The sequence below is a fragment of the Galleria mellonella genome, unplaced genomic scaffold, assembly GCF_026898425.1.
Source record: "Galleria mellonella isolate WM207_F2 unplaced genomic scaffold, CSIRO_AGI_GalMel_v1 utg261, whole genome shotgun sequence".
In the NCBI taxonomy this organism is placed as follows: domain Eukaryota; kingdom Metazoa; phylum Arthropoda; class Insecta; order Lepidoptera; family Pyralidae; genus Galleria; species Galleria mellonella.
In genome coordinates, this window is record NW_026442057.1 from 600,594 (window position 1) to 617,795 (window position 17,202).

The following is a 17,202-nucleotide window of genomic DNA, read 5'->3' on the forward strand; positions in this document are numbered from 1 at the left end:
GTAACTAATATCCGTGCTATTCTAAGAGTAGTGTCAAAAGCATACGTTGAAAGTGCGATTAGATCTCTTAGAATCCGTCGCATACATGAGACTGAACATAGGATTATTTTAGATTATCCTAATAGATGGCGCTGTTCCTATAAAATTTAATTACGCGTTCGGATAAAATACAATTTGAAATTAAATTGCTTAGTTATCATGATTCTCTCTTTTTTATTTAGATTACTTTCAATTAGATAATGGGTATATTTCTATTATAGAAAATGTTTTGCTGATTTCGTTCATATTCAAGAAATGTATAAATAGGTACACTATTTCGCGAGAGAGAACGAGACAGCTACATTCTGTCTCAAGCGTACGCTCGAAAACGTACCTACCGTTGCATTATTTAGTCACTTGTCTATTTATACACAAAATCTCATACGTTTAATTTTAAACTATAAAAAAATAATCTCTCAATGCAATACAAATCAAAATAAATAAAAAAAAAAGGAAGTGTAGGCACCTGTATAACGTTAGTGAACATTGAACAAATATTTCCAGAAAAACGTCCAACGAATTAATCCAGAGTATGAGAAACAGCAGTAAGTTTGTTTTAGTGTGTTGTGATTGTGGGTTTGCAATTAACTTATTATATTTATTATTATTTAAACTATCTATTTTAATTATTTACAGCCATGGTCATAATTTATATAGACATTTTATGACTTTATTCAGGGTGTTTGAACAAGGTGTATGAATACACCCTGAATTAGGTCATAAAATATGTTTCTATTTTAGTATATTTTATATAGTACGTAAGCATAATGTATATTTACCCCATTTTTTTTTGTATTTGTATCTACAGTATGAAACTTACGTAATCCAGTTCTTAAAACTGGTGTACTCATTAATAGGATAGCAAAATTTTCTTTTCCAAGAAAAAAAAATTATATTACCAAATACTAATAAAAAAATAAATGACAATTTTCCAAAAAAAAAGAACAACCTGCATTGGTACCAATGGAAAATAACAGTATAAATATATATATATATATATATATATATATATATATATATATATATATATATATATATATATATATATATATATATATATATATATATATATATATATGCTATATATATATATATATATTTTTTTTCCTCAAAGCCTGAGTATGAATCTCAAACCAAAAAGACTGATCTAATTTTATTGAATCTTGTGCTATTTTTTTTAATTAATATATGTATGTATTTATACTTCTGATCAGTTATGAATCCAAGTAGTGATATCTAAGCTTATTCTCAAGTATTCTTGAATATTTGAAACCCTATTTTAACATAATACAGATTGTCGGTACGTAATCTCAAATTGTCATATTTAAAAGACCATAGGATTTGATATAAAAATTGTAATCGTGGCTATTTATTAACATGCATGTTTTTGCACGTTTCTGACTCATGAGAATGTCACCCATATTTCTGTCTGTTACAAAATTTCATTTTTTACAAATAATATTATTAATCTACATTGTAATATAATAGTCAATGAAGTATAATTTTTCTGACAAATCCAGAATGTTATTGGATATATCAAAAACGATTTCCACAAGCATGTTTTTTTTATTATTATTATTTCAGCCGTCATAGTCGTAGAATACTGACGGATCTGACAAATATTACATATATAGATCCGTCAGTATTCTACGACTATGACGATTTGTCCACTGTTGGACACAAGCTTTCCCTATAAGGGAAGTTTTGCCGGTAGTTACGAGTACCATGCTCGGCAGGCGGGCAAGCGCAGTTAGGCTTTTAGAGATGTTTTAAGAGGGCGGTTTAGTCTTACAATATCCATGGGAAAGGAAGAGGTGGCCCATTCTATACCGGGACAAACACAAGCATGTTTGCATATAGTATATAATGTCCAGGAAATCCAGTGGCGACTCCGTATGGGCAAACGCAGTGTAAGACAATCCCCCACTAGATAGTGACGACCTTAAATGTATTGCACGAAGTAGATTCAGGTGGCTAAGGATCGTTCTTTATGGCAGTCTATGTGGGAGGCCTATGCCCAGCAGTGGACGGGTAATGGCTGAAATGATGATGATGATTCAGGTAATTAGGAAAAATAATTTCTATATTGCCTCTGCTCTGAATTGTAATCCCAGATATTAATTTTCTTGATTTTCATAACACAAGATTTTCTAACTTGAGGATAAGTCAAAAAGTGTAGTTCTTTATGGATGGATAATGGAATAGGAACCCGATCTGCGCTTTAAGTTTATTAATGAAGAACGATAGGACCAGGTGAGAATAAGATGTGATAAGTTGGTCCATCCGGATATACCCCGTACCCTTAGATTACATAGATAGAGTGTCTCCATAGAAATGTTTCGAGAAAAACGCGTTAACTTTTTCATACAATTTTGCGTGATAAATAGTTATGAGTGATTCCTTTATAATTGCTATATTTATTTTGTCTTATAAATTCTGTATCTTTTTAATGCATTTTATTTATTAAATAATACCTCAAGATATATTTTATGTGTAAATATATAGAACACTGATAAAAAAACGTGTTAGCTAATTTGACAATTAGCTGACAAAAGTTGATGCGTTTTTGAGGCTCGATGCTCTATCTATATAATAGATAGATAGATACTCTTTATTGTTTCCTCCAAAAGATTACAATAGTAAACTTATTATAAATATAAACAATTACAAGAAATAATCACAATGAGAAAACAATGGGCGACCTTGTCGCTAAGAGCGATCTCTTCCAGGCAACCTTTGGATGGAGAGGAGTAATTATAAACAGTTTGATCGGAGGCATGGTGAACATTCTATCAATTCTAAATATGAAGATGTAATAATAAATAATCTAAGACTATTATACCATTTCGGCCGTTAATTGTCTACTGCTATACATAGGCCTCCCTCTATTGAGGGGTTTTGTCATTAGTTGCCATGCTTGGCAGGCGAATAGGCAACTATAGTTAGGTTTTAAAGATGTTTCAAAAAGGACGCTGCTGCCCATTTTTCTACCATTAAGTTCCCTTAGTCGCCCCTTAAGACACTAACGGAAAAGAAAGCGGTTGCCCATTCTATGCATCCGGATATATTTACCTCGACCTGAACTGGTGTGATTGTGTGCACTGCACGGTTTCTATAATACTTATGGTTTGTTCTTCTTCGTGAGACGTTTTTCCCATCAGTTGGATCGACAGCTTTTTTTACAAGTGCTATAAAAACGTACGAATTTCTTTTTAGATCGTGACAAAACACCGAGTCAGAACAACAACGTGCCTTATTGTGTCGAGAATCCAGCGGAGAATCTTATTACACGAGTAAGGAGATTTTATCCTAATTTGTACAGCCTTTTATATGGGGAGCTCTATTCTTTCATGTTATCTTTCTTGTATGTATAGCACACTAAATTTATAATATTGATTTGGCGTTTGCTGTTATAATGTTGTAATTATTTTTAATGAATAAATAAATAAATAAATAATAATAAATAAATGTTTCTGCCGCTGAGTAGTTGTGCTAGCGTGGCTATGCTTCGATTTAAAGGAGGGATACAGCGGTGCAGTTACAGGGTATAAACATAACATTTTGGGGGGAAAGGGATTGTTAGTAATGGGGACTGAGAATCCCATTGCTAGCAATATACCCAACCTGGAAACTATCATGGTTAATTCCTGATGAATTCGTCATGATGGGCTAACTGGCCTGTTTTCATTCTCATTTATTATATATTACATATATTATATTACCCTTCACTGGTGCTCCGCCAGCGTATCCCGTTAGCGCGGGCGCGGCTGCCATACCATTTTCACTCATCAAAAAAAAAACATAACATCTTAGTTCTAAAGAGCAACACACGGTTTGAAGTCGATCTATGTACATCTTCAAATCATGTATCCATACAATACATTACGAATACAGTCCATCTGACTAGTAGTTCCCGACTTTGTACGCGAGGTGTTATTTTCCTTTAAGTTGAAATTTTCAAAAATTCTTTGTAAACACTCCAATTATGGCTTAACCAGTTATTTCGATTTAAAAAACTAAGGTTTAATGGCAATGTTAAGCGTGGCAAGAGTAGGTTTTTTTTCTAATGGGTGAAAATGGAACGGTAACCCCACCCGCGCTATCAGTATACACCGACATATGAAGTAAGTCAGTTAGCCCATCGTGACGAATTCAACAAGAATTGTTTCCAAGGGTAACCACGTGGTGGTCGACCTAATAGGGCATATTGCTAGCAATGGAGCTGTCAAACTCCATTGCTAACAACCCCTTTCTCCCCGATGAAAACAGGTCAGTTAGTCTTTAGTTAGTATTAATTCTTTTGGAATTCATCACGATAGTTTTCAGGGCGAACCGCGTGGAGGTCGACCTAATAGGATAGATATATTGTTAGCAATGAGGCAGTTAAACCACATTGTCCTCATGTAAGGAAGAACTGTACTTAGCAGAGGGACCTTAATAAGTTATAATAAGACAATTGGGTAAATGATATCGAGCTTATGGTCACAGGTACTGACGGAGCAGGGCCTCGGCAAGTATTGTGACAAAGATTTCATCCAGAGTACCTCGCGTGAGATGCAGGAGGCGCTCGACCTCACCCAGGAGGAGATGGACACGTGAGCAACTTGTTTCATGCACACACACACACGCACACACATACAAACACATACACATAAAAAAACTAACACATGCAAAAATGTACACATACAAATAAATGTATGCAAACAGGCGTTTATAGAAACGTATTACTTCTAGACGTTTATTGTCTATAGTTTACAAAGATTTAATCCAGTATCCTCACATGATATTGCAGAATACTTAAAAAGATAGATATGTGAGCATTTTGTTACATGAATATATATACCAAATAATACACATACATGTGACTTCTCTGAATACGTATATAATTTTTAGATTACTATTATTTATAGTACAAATACTTAGGGTTCTTTTGAGACGTGTAGGAATTGATTAGCGGCACTCAGAAGGATGAATACGGGAGCAACTGCTTTCATAAATACACATACATACACAAATGAATACACATGCATGTGGCCTCTTTTGTAATCTATTACAAGGAATTATGAAGAATTAGACCTCACACAGAAGGAGGTGTATATGTGGGCAATACACATTTAAAGAACACATACAAATTTTAGTAACTAAAATATTTTATATAGTGTATTATTTTTATACAGACGAGAATAATTTTTAATTTATCCGCATATTAAAATAATGGTTACTATAATAAAAATACTTAAAAAGTGATTTATTTTTTACAGAGCTGCTAATCAAATCATTTTACAAGAGAGAAAAATGGGGGCTGCTCAAAATAGAGCAAATGATGTGGTAAGGTCTTTTTATATCACACAACAAGAAGCATACATCCTGTCTGATGATATGAAGTTATTGTTGCTTATATATTGTTACATATGTTACTGTAGAAGCTTGTACTTTGGTAAATTTTAGGATTCTTTTTTAATGGGTGAAAATGGAATGGTAACCCTGCCTGTTCTTTCGGTATATGCTGGTAGGGCACGAGTGAGCGATGAAGGAAGGAAAGATGAGGATGAAGCAGATCAGATTGCACATCGTGATGAATTCATCAAAAATTAACCATGGTGATTTCCAGGGGGAACCGAGTGGAGGTCGAACTGTTAGAGTATTGAAGTTAAAATATTGCTAGTAATGGGCCTGTTAGATCTCATTACTAACATTCCTTTTCCTCCCAATCCTAGAATTTACCATCATGAATTGGTTGGGGGAAAATTTTTCGTAATGGAGTATAAAAATTCTATAGCCATTGCTAACCAAGGGGTACCTTAAGTACAACTTAACAGTAAGGATGTAACAGTGAATTTATTGAACGCATAAGGGGTTTTTTAATAGCTGATAATTCCTCCTGCGTTAACAGTATACGCTGGCGGAGTACCAGTAAAGGATGGTAGGTTTTTTTTATACAACTTAGAATGGCAAACAAGCTAACGGCCCACCTGATGAAAAGTGGTAATCGTCGTCTATAGACATGAGCAGTATCATGGACATAACATATAAGTGAGGATGAAATGGCAGATTAGTTTGCCCATCGTTATGAATGAATCTGGAATTAAGCATAATGGTTTCCCATGAAAACCACCTAGACCTAGAATAGGTATTCCTCGGTATCTACATCCATCTATATTTGCAATGTATGTCGTTTAATAACTATAAATGTATTAAATTGATGTTACAGGAAAGTTTATATTCAAGACAGTATCATCCTTTCCACCAGCCAGCGATGCAGCCTCCACCTCGCGGCAAATAACCGAACAAACGTAGTGTGCTTATGTTTTTGGATTCATCCTTTTTATATCTACATCGGTTGGTACCGTGTGGATTTTGTACCCAATACCCTTGCAGGGTTCTGAAGGTACCCAGCCTCGGCGGCTTTGGAGGACTCCCACCGAAAAGTGGAGTCTCAGGGATTTTTTGATGAATATTTTGTAAATAAGTAGTTATTACGATACTTCGCTTGTCTTAGCTTTGAAAATATTACTAGTCTGACTATGATTGGTATATATTTTTGGTATTGCCATATAAAATTATTGAAATTTCCCTCATACATTGCGGTAAACGAGAGAGATTGGATTGTTTGAATTTTCACCCCATTCCTATTGATTTAATTCCCAAATATAATATAATTTGTGACATTTATCGTTTTAATAGATATCTATCGATATAGAGAAATTAATTTATTATTTACATTTATACTTTGAATAGTGTACAAAGTGAATTACGGAATTGTACAAATTTTCAAATTGAAAGTTTTAATCGGTGAGCGACTTTGATACGTATTTTTAAAATGTATATTAAAATATATTAAATTAAATTTTAAAATAAATTATAATATTGTGGCGATGTGCCTTATTTATCCAAGTGTAGAAATGCCAAATAAAATATTGTGCCAAAAGGTAAAAATGCCTTATAAATATGAAATATATAAAATATAGTATATAAATATATATATATATATATATGTGTTGTCGACAAGCTACTATTGCATTATTTTGTTGCTTGTCGAATAAATTTTTAATATATTTTCTTCAATAATTATATATTTGAGTATAAAAAATTAATGAATATTATATATATAAAGAAGAAAATGTTTTTTGAAAATCAGAGTAATATCTAGTCAAATATGTAAACATGGCTTGCTTTGATATGTTTTAAATATGAATGTTACGGATATAAGACGAGATATATTTTAATGTTGTATTTTGTATGGACTATATTTGTTACTCTGTGAATAAAACTGTTGGGACAAATTTGAAATTTTGTTTACTTTTAATTTTAAGGTAAATTAAAAAAATCTCTTTCTTTATCGAAAAAATTGAATTCCTTTTTAATGGTGTTTATATATATATATATATATATATATATATATATATATTAAAAAAATCTTCTATTACGAATACAGGTGCCATGTCGTATAGGGAGCTTAAAGATATGGCCTGGAAGAGAAGAGATGGCTAAAAGAATGAATGCACCGACAAAAAGAAACTTTCAAATATAATCGAAAATAAGTACTTATTTTTAAAAATTCTTTTAAAAAATAAAAGACATTTATTTTATAAAAATATAAAATTCACCCAATAAGTTTTTACAGATAGAAGTGAATGAAATATAGTAAAAAATTTAATTATTTTAGTTCATTGCATATCTTCTTTAGAACTATTCAAAGGCTGACCGGTGTCGACATCTTTTAATTCTTCCATCTTTTCTGATATCTCAGCTTTTAATTCATTGATTAAGACACTAATATTATCTTCACTTGCTAATTTTTCATCGACGACCGATTCTGATTCTTTAGTTTTGTCTTGAAATATTTGCGAAAAATTCTTTCTAGTTACTGAAAACGACTCTGAAACTGGACCCGATGCATTATTATAACTAGTCCGATTTAAAAGATCCTTTATTGTTTTGTCAAATTTTCTGGATTCTTCGGTTTCTTCTGTAAATTGTACTTTACTATCATTTACTACCACAGGAAATATACGGCTGGGACTATCAAGGTTATCTTCAATAATATCTCTATCTAAATTATGTGATTTTTCTTCGGTATCAGGCGAAATATAGTCTTTACTTTTCTCTGATTTATTAGACATCTCAACAATTTCATTTTGTAATTTTTTTATAATATTCTCCAAGTCAGATATTTGCCTGTCTATGTCATTAGTAGATTCATTAACGGAATCATTTTTAACTGTTGATAACATAGTCAGTTTTCGAGTCTTACCTAAATCTTCGTCAGAATTCTTACTTATCTCGTCTTTTATCTTCTCGATAATTGAATCCACAGTTGTGTTTTTCGAAGGTACTTTATTAATCTTGTCCATATTTATTCCAAATATCTTTTCATTCTTCTTTTACACTCTTCCGCCTTTTCTCTTCTGCGTTGTTCTTCGCAGGGATCATACGGTGGGGGTGGTGGAGGGAGCGATGGTATTGGACAGCTGGGCCAAGATGGGTCCGGATGAGCAGCAGTGGCCTCAAGAATTCGATCGCACCTAGCAGTGGTTGTTATCTCTCTATCGACTGTACAAACGACTGTTGTATCTGACTTGGGGGATACAGGAGGGTTCTTTATTTTTTCTATGCAAATGGCCAGACACGGGGGTGGAGGACGAGGTTGTTCAATTGGTTTCTTTGGACATATTTTAATACCAGCTTTTTCCTTCAATCGTATCCGTTGTAACGTGCAGGGATCAGGCGGCGGCGGTTCCGGAACTGGTACTACAGTACATTTCTTTGTATTCATATTCGCGACATGGTATTTAATTTTGAAATCTTTTGTCTGCTAACGGGCGTCCATTTTTCTTGTTCTTTTTGTTTCATTTATCATGTCATAGAGATATTTATAAATGTAATATGCCAGTATTACAAAACGTTATCTAAAACTCTACAAATTCTTTTTATAGCTGAAAAATACATCGTTAGTATTCTTTTAAGAGTGTATATTACATATAGATTTAGTTAAATGTATGTAACTAGTGAAACTACACATTTTATCAAAACATGGATCGAAAAATATTAACATTACAGGAGTCAGCTTATGCTTGAATGATAAAATTAATATGAACTTAATATTGAACAAGGTTTCTTAAAGTGAGGTCCATGGACTCCTTTTTTTTCTTTCTGGTAACCACACCCGCGCTATCAGTATACGATGGCGGAGCACTAGTGAGGGTTGGTAGGTGACGATGAAAACAGGTCAGTTAGCGCATTGCGACGAATTCTACTAGAATTAACTACGATGGTTTCCAGGGGGAACCGTGTGGTCGACCTGGTAGGGTGTATAGTTAGTAATGTGTCAGTCAGACCTCATTATTAATAATCCCTTCTCTCCCCCCCCCCCCTCTATGAACCCCTTAGCCGCTGCAGTGTCCCAGTCCTTTCCGCAACTGCAGCGTCTCCCCCTTTCTTTTCCCACACGAGTCCCTTATTCTTCTCATTTACTAATTTCCTTTACACATTTCCAACGTTCCCTTCCTTTTTTCCTCAATCCTTTCCTCGATACCGCAGGTGGCGGTGACCAACAACAAATGTATTTCCAAAGAGGGTTAATTTTGATATAAAACAAAAAATCAATTGAGCTTTTTTTGAAGACGATTGAAAAGTAGTAAAATAATGAATGAAAAATTATGCGTCGTATTTAATCCTTCTTTTAATTACATAAAGAACATAAAATCTTAGAAAGCAATTAAGGATCTAATTGTTTTCGCGGTCACAAATTACAGGTTAGGTTAGGTGGTTCTGGATTTTTTATTCTTTGGAGGCAGACTGGGGGTTCGTCGCGTTTTTTCGTCTTTTTACCATCAACACAGGGGGAGCGAGGTGAATTGCAGGGATGTAGTTGTGGTTCTGGTGGTTCTACTTTAGCGCAGGACTTGATGTTTATAGACGCACCTGGTAGGCACCTAGCTGAAAGTAAAGGTATAATTAAAATTGAAATCAGAGAAAAAATAATACAAAAATCATGGCTGCATTTCGGTTTTAAAGGTAGATATGGCAGTAATATTCATATGTGGGGTGAACATGAAAGAGTGTCTCCATATACATAGTAAATTAAAACTGCCACTGTTTTTGGAAGAACTTTTTGCACGCCAATGTTAGCAAAACAAATTTGTATAGGTAGTTTTAGCATGAACTATACAAATCCTTCAATGAATAACCAGTACGTTTTTGTACCTACAATACACACATGTTTGCAAATAATTTCATCTTTATATCAGGTAAGTACGTTTATCTACAAAGAGTTAAAAATGTCACTTCACCATCTGCTATGAATTGAGCAATAAACGGAATTGTATTAGTTAAAAATACCAACCCAGAAATATTTAAACCGGAATAATCATTGTTTTCGATCTGCTTGAGAATCGCAACAAATTCTTGCCGAACATTTACAATCTGGGTCGCGTTTGATAACTTCATTTAATTTACTTATGTTTTCCTTTGTCTTTTGTACGTCTTCCGCATTTGGCAAAACACATGGTAGACATTTCATTAGCTGGTTTCTGCAATTTTCCCCGCAACGTTCTTTGTCGGACATTTTTCTGTTTTTACATTGTTTTCGGAAAATAATGTACAAATACTCTGAAAGCAGCTACCTAATTGCTTTGTTTTATGGCAAACCATTTGTCACATAACAAATACAGTGTCAAGTTATGTACAGACCAATATTAAATTGAAAAATATAAAGATCACAGTCATTAACATGAAAGCGAAAGAGAACCCGTCTCTGTTTAAGGTTAAGGTTTAAGGGGATTTAGCGCGCAATGCATTTTCTATATAGTCAGATGTCTTTTCTTGTTTATTTCCCTTAAGTGCCTACTCATCAATCTTCTATTAATATACGTGTATTATTTTTGTAGTTTAATGTAGTATATTTATTGTTTGTTTTACGTTGTTGAAGAACTTCTTTTGACAAATATGTAACATTAGTTCAAAGTATCCTATATTTTAAATTAAAATATGACCTCGTGTGTGGTACACGTGCAAGTTATGTCGCATTTAATATATTATTAAATTTAAACCCGTTTAGGCTTTTAAGTTTGAATAACAAACAAATATATACCTTTACAAATTTACATTTATAATATTTGTAGAATAACAGAAAGAAATTTTATTTTTTCTGAATGTTTATTTGCAAATTCTACAAAAGTCGATAAATCAATAAAAAAAGTATTTCATCTTTCTTGATCGATGATATTTAACTCTAACCTTATATTTTAAAAGACTACTACTGGGTTTTTAAAGTATTTGTACTTTTTATAGACAATTCATAAAAAAATGACATTGTTAATTTTTAGAATTTATTTTTCAAATTTCATTTTAACACTAATCATACCATAACGGGTCAAATGACCCATTTTGAACTTTTGCATTGATAATGCACGTATTATCTTATTACTTCTCCAAATTTAACTTACTGACTTTTTCTGACTAATTATGTCTACTGTTCTAAAAATATTTTTATAATTTTTTGTTTTGTTTATTTTGAGTAATAACTGTCGTATACCGTTGTCTACCACATCGGGTCATTTGACCCGAAGAACATTTTTTTTTGTTTTATAAGCTTATCAATACATATTGCTTATCTTATTGTATTCAGTAAACTGCAAATGTATGCAAAGACTGTTACGTAAAGTAGTTCAATCAAAATAGCTGAGAATAAATCAAGAAAATATAAAAATTTTAGATTGAAACTAGATTTTTGTGTAAAAAAGGTAGCAAAAAAAGAAAAGTTTGGTACATAGTTTTTATTTTATTTTAATCGCTTTATTAGTGATACCGGTAACTATTTACCCATAAAATGTCGAAACGAACGAGACAGTCCAAATTCTTAGAAGATATAAATAATATTGGAGAAGAGTTTTCGGAAATTGGTGAAGATGAACTTTCTGAAAACGAAGATATATTGGTTACAAACGAAAATGAGTCTGAATCTACAGATACTGACAATGAAGAGGAAAATATTGTGAATATCGGTTGTGGACGAAAAAGAAGAAGATTACTCTCAAGTTCTGAAGAAAGTGAAGCAGAAATAAATGAACAACATGTTGCAATTGATGGATCTGTTTGGGAAGAAATACAAATAGGTGGCACACCTGGAAGACCACCACTTCATAACATTTTTAGGCAAGAAGTAGGCCCAACAGGATATGCTAAACGTCATATAATGAAAGGTAAAGTTAGTACTGCATTTTCATTGATAATTGACCACCGTATTATGAACCATATAAGAGCATGCACAATAGAAGAAGCAAACAGAGTGTTAGGATCCGATTGGAGTTTATCTCAAGAAAAACTTGCTGCATTTATTGCAATTTTATATGCACGAGCTGCATATGGAGCAAATAATTTGAAACTTTCTTTTTTGTGGAATAATATATGGGGGCCCAAATTTTTTTCTGAAACTATGAGCAGAAATAATTTTACCGAAATTCTTAGATTTATTCGTTTTGATAAAAAAAGTCAGCGGAGTGAACGTTTGAAAGCAGATAAATTTGCTATGGTATCCACGATTTGGAATATTTTCATTGAGAACAGCCAAAACTGTTACAAACCGGGTGGTAATATTACTATAGATGAACAGCTATTTCCGACTAAAGTACGATGTAGATTTACGCAATACATGCCTAACAAGCCGGATAAATTTGGAATCAAATTTTGGTTAGCATCGGACGTCGATAGCAAATACGTCATAAATGCATTTCCATATCTAGGAAAAGATGAAAATAGACCTTCTTCAGTACAACTCTCTGAATATGTTGTACTCAAGCTGATCGAGCCATTTACGGGTTGCGGAAGAACTGTGACCACAGACAACTTCTTTACAAGCAAATCCCTAGCCATACAACTTCTAGCAAAAAGAACTACCCTAGTTGGAACCATTCGCTCAAACAAAAGGGAGCTACCACTAATTGCAAAGCAAAAGAAAGATGACATGGCAAGATATTCTTCGAAAATTTTTACTTCTGATAATTGTACTCTTACAATTTATAAAAGCAAGTCAAATAAAAAGGTACTTTTACTTAGTTCTAAACATAAATTTGTATCAATAGAAAATAATGATAAGCGTTTACCTGAAACTGTTTCATATTACAATAAAACCAAATTTGGTGTAGACATGACCGATCAAATGGCGAGGAAATTTACTACAAAGTCTAAGTCTTGCAGATGGCCACTCCAAGTTTTTTTCAATATCCTTGATTTAGCTGGTATAAATGCTTGGATTTTATACAAGCAAACGACAGGAGATAATATTTCGAGACAAGATTTTTTTACTCAAGCTAGCAGTAGAACTTGCCGACGATTTTCGAGTTGCCCGTGAACAACCAAAAGAAAAAGCAAATACTAAACGATCGTTGCCTAACCCTGTTACAGATTCTAATAAACGTAAGAGGTGTCAAATAGGATACTGCAAAGAAAATAAAACTAATAAAATTTGCTCCAATTGTAAAAAATTTGTTTGCGGGAAATGTGCGACGGAAACACTTATGTGTAAAAAATGTGATGTATAAAAACAACTCTTATTTTTTGCGTTTGAAATAGAAATTGTAAAAATACTATTTCATATAATTATAATACATATTTTATTATCATTATATTTTTATTTCCTTTCCAACATCCATATTTCATACATAAAAGTAGGAAACGTAAATTTCGGGTCATTTGACCCGCTATGGTAAACTAGGTATCTAATAAGTGTTGGTATGATTAGTGTTAATGAAACAGAATTATGGAAAACCAAAAAATTTAATTTTTTTTTATACAACTTAGAATGGCGAACAAGCTGACGACCCACCTGATGGAAAGTGGTAACCGTCGTCTATAGACATGAGCAGTACCATGGACATAACAGAGTATACTGTTCCGTCCATGACACCCTCCATGCGTTACCACTCCTGAGGACTCAAGTGTTACTCCTCTGTACCCTGTAAATTCACACCATATCCCACCCTTCAAACCGAAACACAACCATGCAAACATAACTGCTTCACGATAGAAACACGAATGGGACAGAGGTACCCAAGCAATCAACTTTTGTACAGTCTCCCTCTGGCTAAAATTTTTGTTAATTATATAAATGTAAGTTTGTTGTTTGTTCATTTTATAGCGCCTTAACGGGTTAAACAATTATTATGAAATTCGGTATACATGCACTGTATGGAAAGGAGAAGGATATGAAGGTATACTTTTTATTACTACTGCTTTTTATCCCGATTAGTAAACTAAACGTGGTCATACAGATGAACTCGCGTGTAAAAGCTAGTTATAAAATAAAATGCTAGATGAAAATGTTGCTTATTTTAATGTAAAAGTTATTTATTCATTGCAGCGTTGAAAAAGGCCAGTATCTGCTTCCTTTTTTGATATGTCGCTATCAGTAGATGACGTAGAGGGAGTCCTCGATAAGTCTTTTTGATTTTCAGTTTCGTAAAACATGGAGCATATTTTTGACTTTATAACTGTAAAAACATTACTCGGAGTAGGAGCTGATTCCTGCAGCCTATTTGAAATTTCCTCAGGAGGCACTGGTTTATCGTATGGAGAACTATTGTCATTGAAGTTCTTCGATTTTAGCATAGAACTGGCAACAGTATGTATCTGATCACTGATCACTGTAATGGTTGAATTTACTTTCGTAGCTATATTTTTGACAATTTCTTGCATTTTCGTTCGCTCTTCTGGACATTCACCTTTCTTTTCCTCTTGGATGTTTGAACTATGGAAAAAATTAAAGCCGGAAATAGTCCCTGCATTATTTTCATTTTGTGTAATCGGTGCAGATTCGTTATTATCAGTTTCAGATTTTTTTGGTGTAATTTTGTTCAAATGTCGAACGCTTTCTGTCGTTATAACTGTTACAGCATCTTTAGTCATTTTAAAAACTTTTCCAAAGAAGTCTTCTGCTGCAACTTTGATTGTAGTAATTGTTTCACCATGTATGTCTAATATACTTTTTTGTTCTCCCAGAGTATCGTGTGAAGAACAAGGTTTACATGTTTTTGTATGAGATGTTTTTGCAGACTCTAAGTTACAAGAATGGCTACTGGAAGTAACTCCATTCTTTTTACTGGGTTTCTCTTCGCATGCCTCTATTAAAATTCTGTCTTTGCATTTAAGAGTGTGATCGCTTTTGGTACACGATACCGCAGGTAAATCCTGTTTTGATGTTTGTTTTTCACTGCAATCGTCTATTGGGGGTGGACATTTGGTTTTCTTTTTGCATGGAGATTTTTCCTCAGGAGGAGGACAATCCTTTTTAGGGTCTTTATTTTTAGAATCAGAACTCATACTAGTTTTTGACACGCAAATTGGTTTTTTTAACTTGCTATCTTTTGGTGGGCAAACAATTTTTTTACTTGTTTTAGGTGTGCAGATCGATTTTTGTTTGCAATTGTTGTTTGATGAATTATTACACTTTGGAGTTTCAATTGTAGTTAAGGAGTCACAAGAGTTTTTTATGCAACTTGATTTAGATCTAAATGTACAAGTACTGCCGCCTATCTTATTGCTGCTGGCTATTGAAGAGCTACTTTTCTTTTCGCTGCCAAATATTTCAAAGCAGGATCGATAGTCAGGAAAGTCGTCGTTGATAGAATTCAGCGTATCTTGGATTAATTTCTCATCTGATTGAGAGCAGCCTTGAGGGTACGATTTAAGATATGGTTTTATGATTTCTCTACAATATTTGTATCTATTGGCTATTGCATCATCAGAAAGAGATTCGGCGTTGGAATGATCGTGTGTCTCTTCCGTAAAACTATCTTTAATAACAGTAATGGAGTTGGAATTTTCTGATTCCTTTATTATTTGACTAAACTCGAATGATTTTAACGAATCCTTGTCAGCTTTGTTTATGGAATCTGACGGACGCTGCAGCGAGTCTGTTAATGAGCCAGAATCTTTTAATATAGTCTTTTTTGTTTGTGTCTCTCTGTGGCAAGTAGCTAGAATTTTTGATAAATTACAATTATCTGACTTTTGTTTATCAGGAAACATAATATTTAGATTTAATTTTCTATATGTTGATTGTTTAATTTACTTACTTATACATTTTGATTGGCGGTTATGTTCGGGATTTGTTTTTGTGTTGTTTCTTATGTGTTACATCTTTGATGAATTTAATCGTCCGTTGAAAATATATGAAGTCTCTGTTTTGTCATGACATTATTTGACACTTTATTTTTCTTTTTTATCTAAATAGAAATATATTTACAATCTTATTTTATATTTAATTTTAAATATAATACATAGATCAAGGATATAATATTTGCAGTCGTTTTTGAGCTACTCAGATGCTCAGAAGTACGTAATACTACGTTTATGATGAGTTAAGGATTAAAGGTAATAGGATCGTGCATTTATTTTCTATTACTATTGTTGCTTTAAGATAGAGGTTCGAAAATGCCAACAGAGTTTGTGACTCCGTTTATTATTTTAGAAATAAAAAGAAAATAGATATAAAATTATAGACAGTAATAAAAAAATATAATAGAAATAAAATTATTTTAGAAATAGAAATAAAAAGTTTAGGATTTTAGAAATAAATATTAAATTATTAGAATTTAATATATATATAACTTTTTTATTGAATTGACATTCTAAATACTGATTTAGATTATTTAATGGCTTTCAAAATATATCGAATTTGCACATTAATAAACTGAGTTTATGTTTCAATCATCACTAGTGAGAAGGACTAGCATTTTTCTTTCTTTTTTTACACTTTGCACTCTCAGGTTTTGGTTTTGTCTTGCACAGGCGTTTTGGAGTATTATTATCATTTGGCTGTAGTACACAATTCTCTTTAATTTCTTTTGTACATGCTGGTTCAGGTGCTTCCTTTTCCGCGTCTTTAGGGCGACGTTTTTTCTTTTTTTCAGTCATAGTTGATCTGTTATATCTCTTTCTACTTCAAATGGCATTATCAAAGTTTTCTACTTGATTTTAATTGGCAATTTTCGAAAGATTTCCTTTGTTTCCGTTTCCCATATTTGGTCATATATTTTAATTACGTTTATGTTAATTTAATAAAGAGTTCACTTCTTGAAGTTCAATGTTTTAAATATTTTAATCGCACCAATTTTTTTTCCATATGATTTTAAATGGCAAATTATATTATTATTTTAAACATGG

At 32.7% G+C, this 17,202-nt stretch overlaps 5 protein-coding genes across 12 annotated transcripts in view; 2 read left to right on the plus strand and 3 right to left on the minus strand.

The window, feature by feature from the left end:
- LOC113521049 (muscle calcium channel subunit alpha-1-like) overlaps positions 1-7,313 on the plus strand; it is a 96,006-nt gene extending 88,693 nt beyond the window's left edge. For 7 of the 8 annotated variants that reach the window (XM_052894993.1, XM_052894987.1, XM_052894988.1 and 4 more), the window contains 5 exons: positions 544-584; positions 3,256-3,332; positions 4,528-4,634; positions 5,301-5,367; positions 6,251-7,313. In XM_052894993.1, the coding sequence (XP_052750953.1) occupies positions 544-584; positions 3,256-3,332; positions 4,528-4,634; positions 5,301-5,367; positions 6,251-6,322 (364 nt within the window). In that variant the 3' untranslated portion in view covers positions 6,323-7,313. Of the gene's footprint in view, positions 1-543; positions 585-3,255; positions 3,333-4,527; positions 4,635-5,300; positions 5,368-6,250 lie in introns of those variants that run through there. The other variant, XR_008252851.1, reaches the window with a different exon arrangement.
- A 393-nt stretch (positions 7,314-7,706) lies between these two features.
- LOC116413033 (uncharacterized) lies at positions 7,707-8,393 on the minus strand. Its single transcript, XM_031909720.2, has one exon. It carries the CDS (start codon positions 8,391-8,393, stop codon positions 7,707-7,709), a length of 687 nt encoding a protein of 228 aa, XP_031765580.2.
- A 2-nt stretch (positions 8,394-8,395) lies between these two features.
- Positions 8,396-8,851, minus strand: LOC113521069 (actin-binding protein WASF1-like). The gene has a single exon (XM_026906505.3). It carries the CDS (start codon positions 8,813-8,815, stop codon positions 8,396-8,398), a length of 420 nt encoding a protein of 139 aa, XP_026762306.2. The 5' UTR covers positions 8,816-8,851.
- A 3,018-nt stretch (positions 8,852-11,869) lies between these two features.
- Positions 11,870-13,390, plus strand: LOC128200719 (piggyBac transposable element-derived protein 4-like). The gene has a single exon (XM_052895016.1). The coding sequence runs from the start codon at positions 11,870-11,872 to the stop codon at positions 13,388-13,390; it is 1,521 nt and encodes a 506-aa protein (XP_052750976.1).
- Positions 13,391-14,364: 974 nt separating this feature from the next.
- Positions 14,365-16,345, minus strand: LOC113521054 (uncharacterized). Its single transcript, XM_031909587.2, has one exon. The coding sequence runs from the start codon at positions 16,063-16,065 to the stop codon at positions 14,386-14,388; it is 1,680 nt and encodes a 559-aa protein (XP_031765447.2). The 5' UTR covers positions 16,066-16,345; the 3' UTR covers positions 14,365-14,385.
- Between the last annotated feature and the right edge of the window lie 857 nt (positions 16,346-17,202).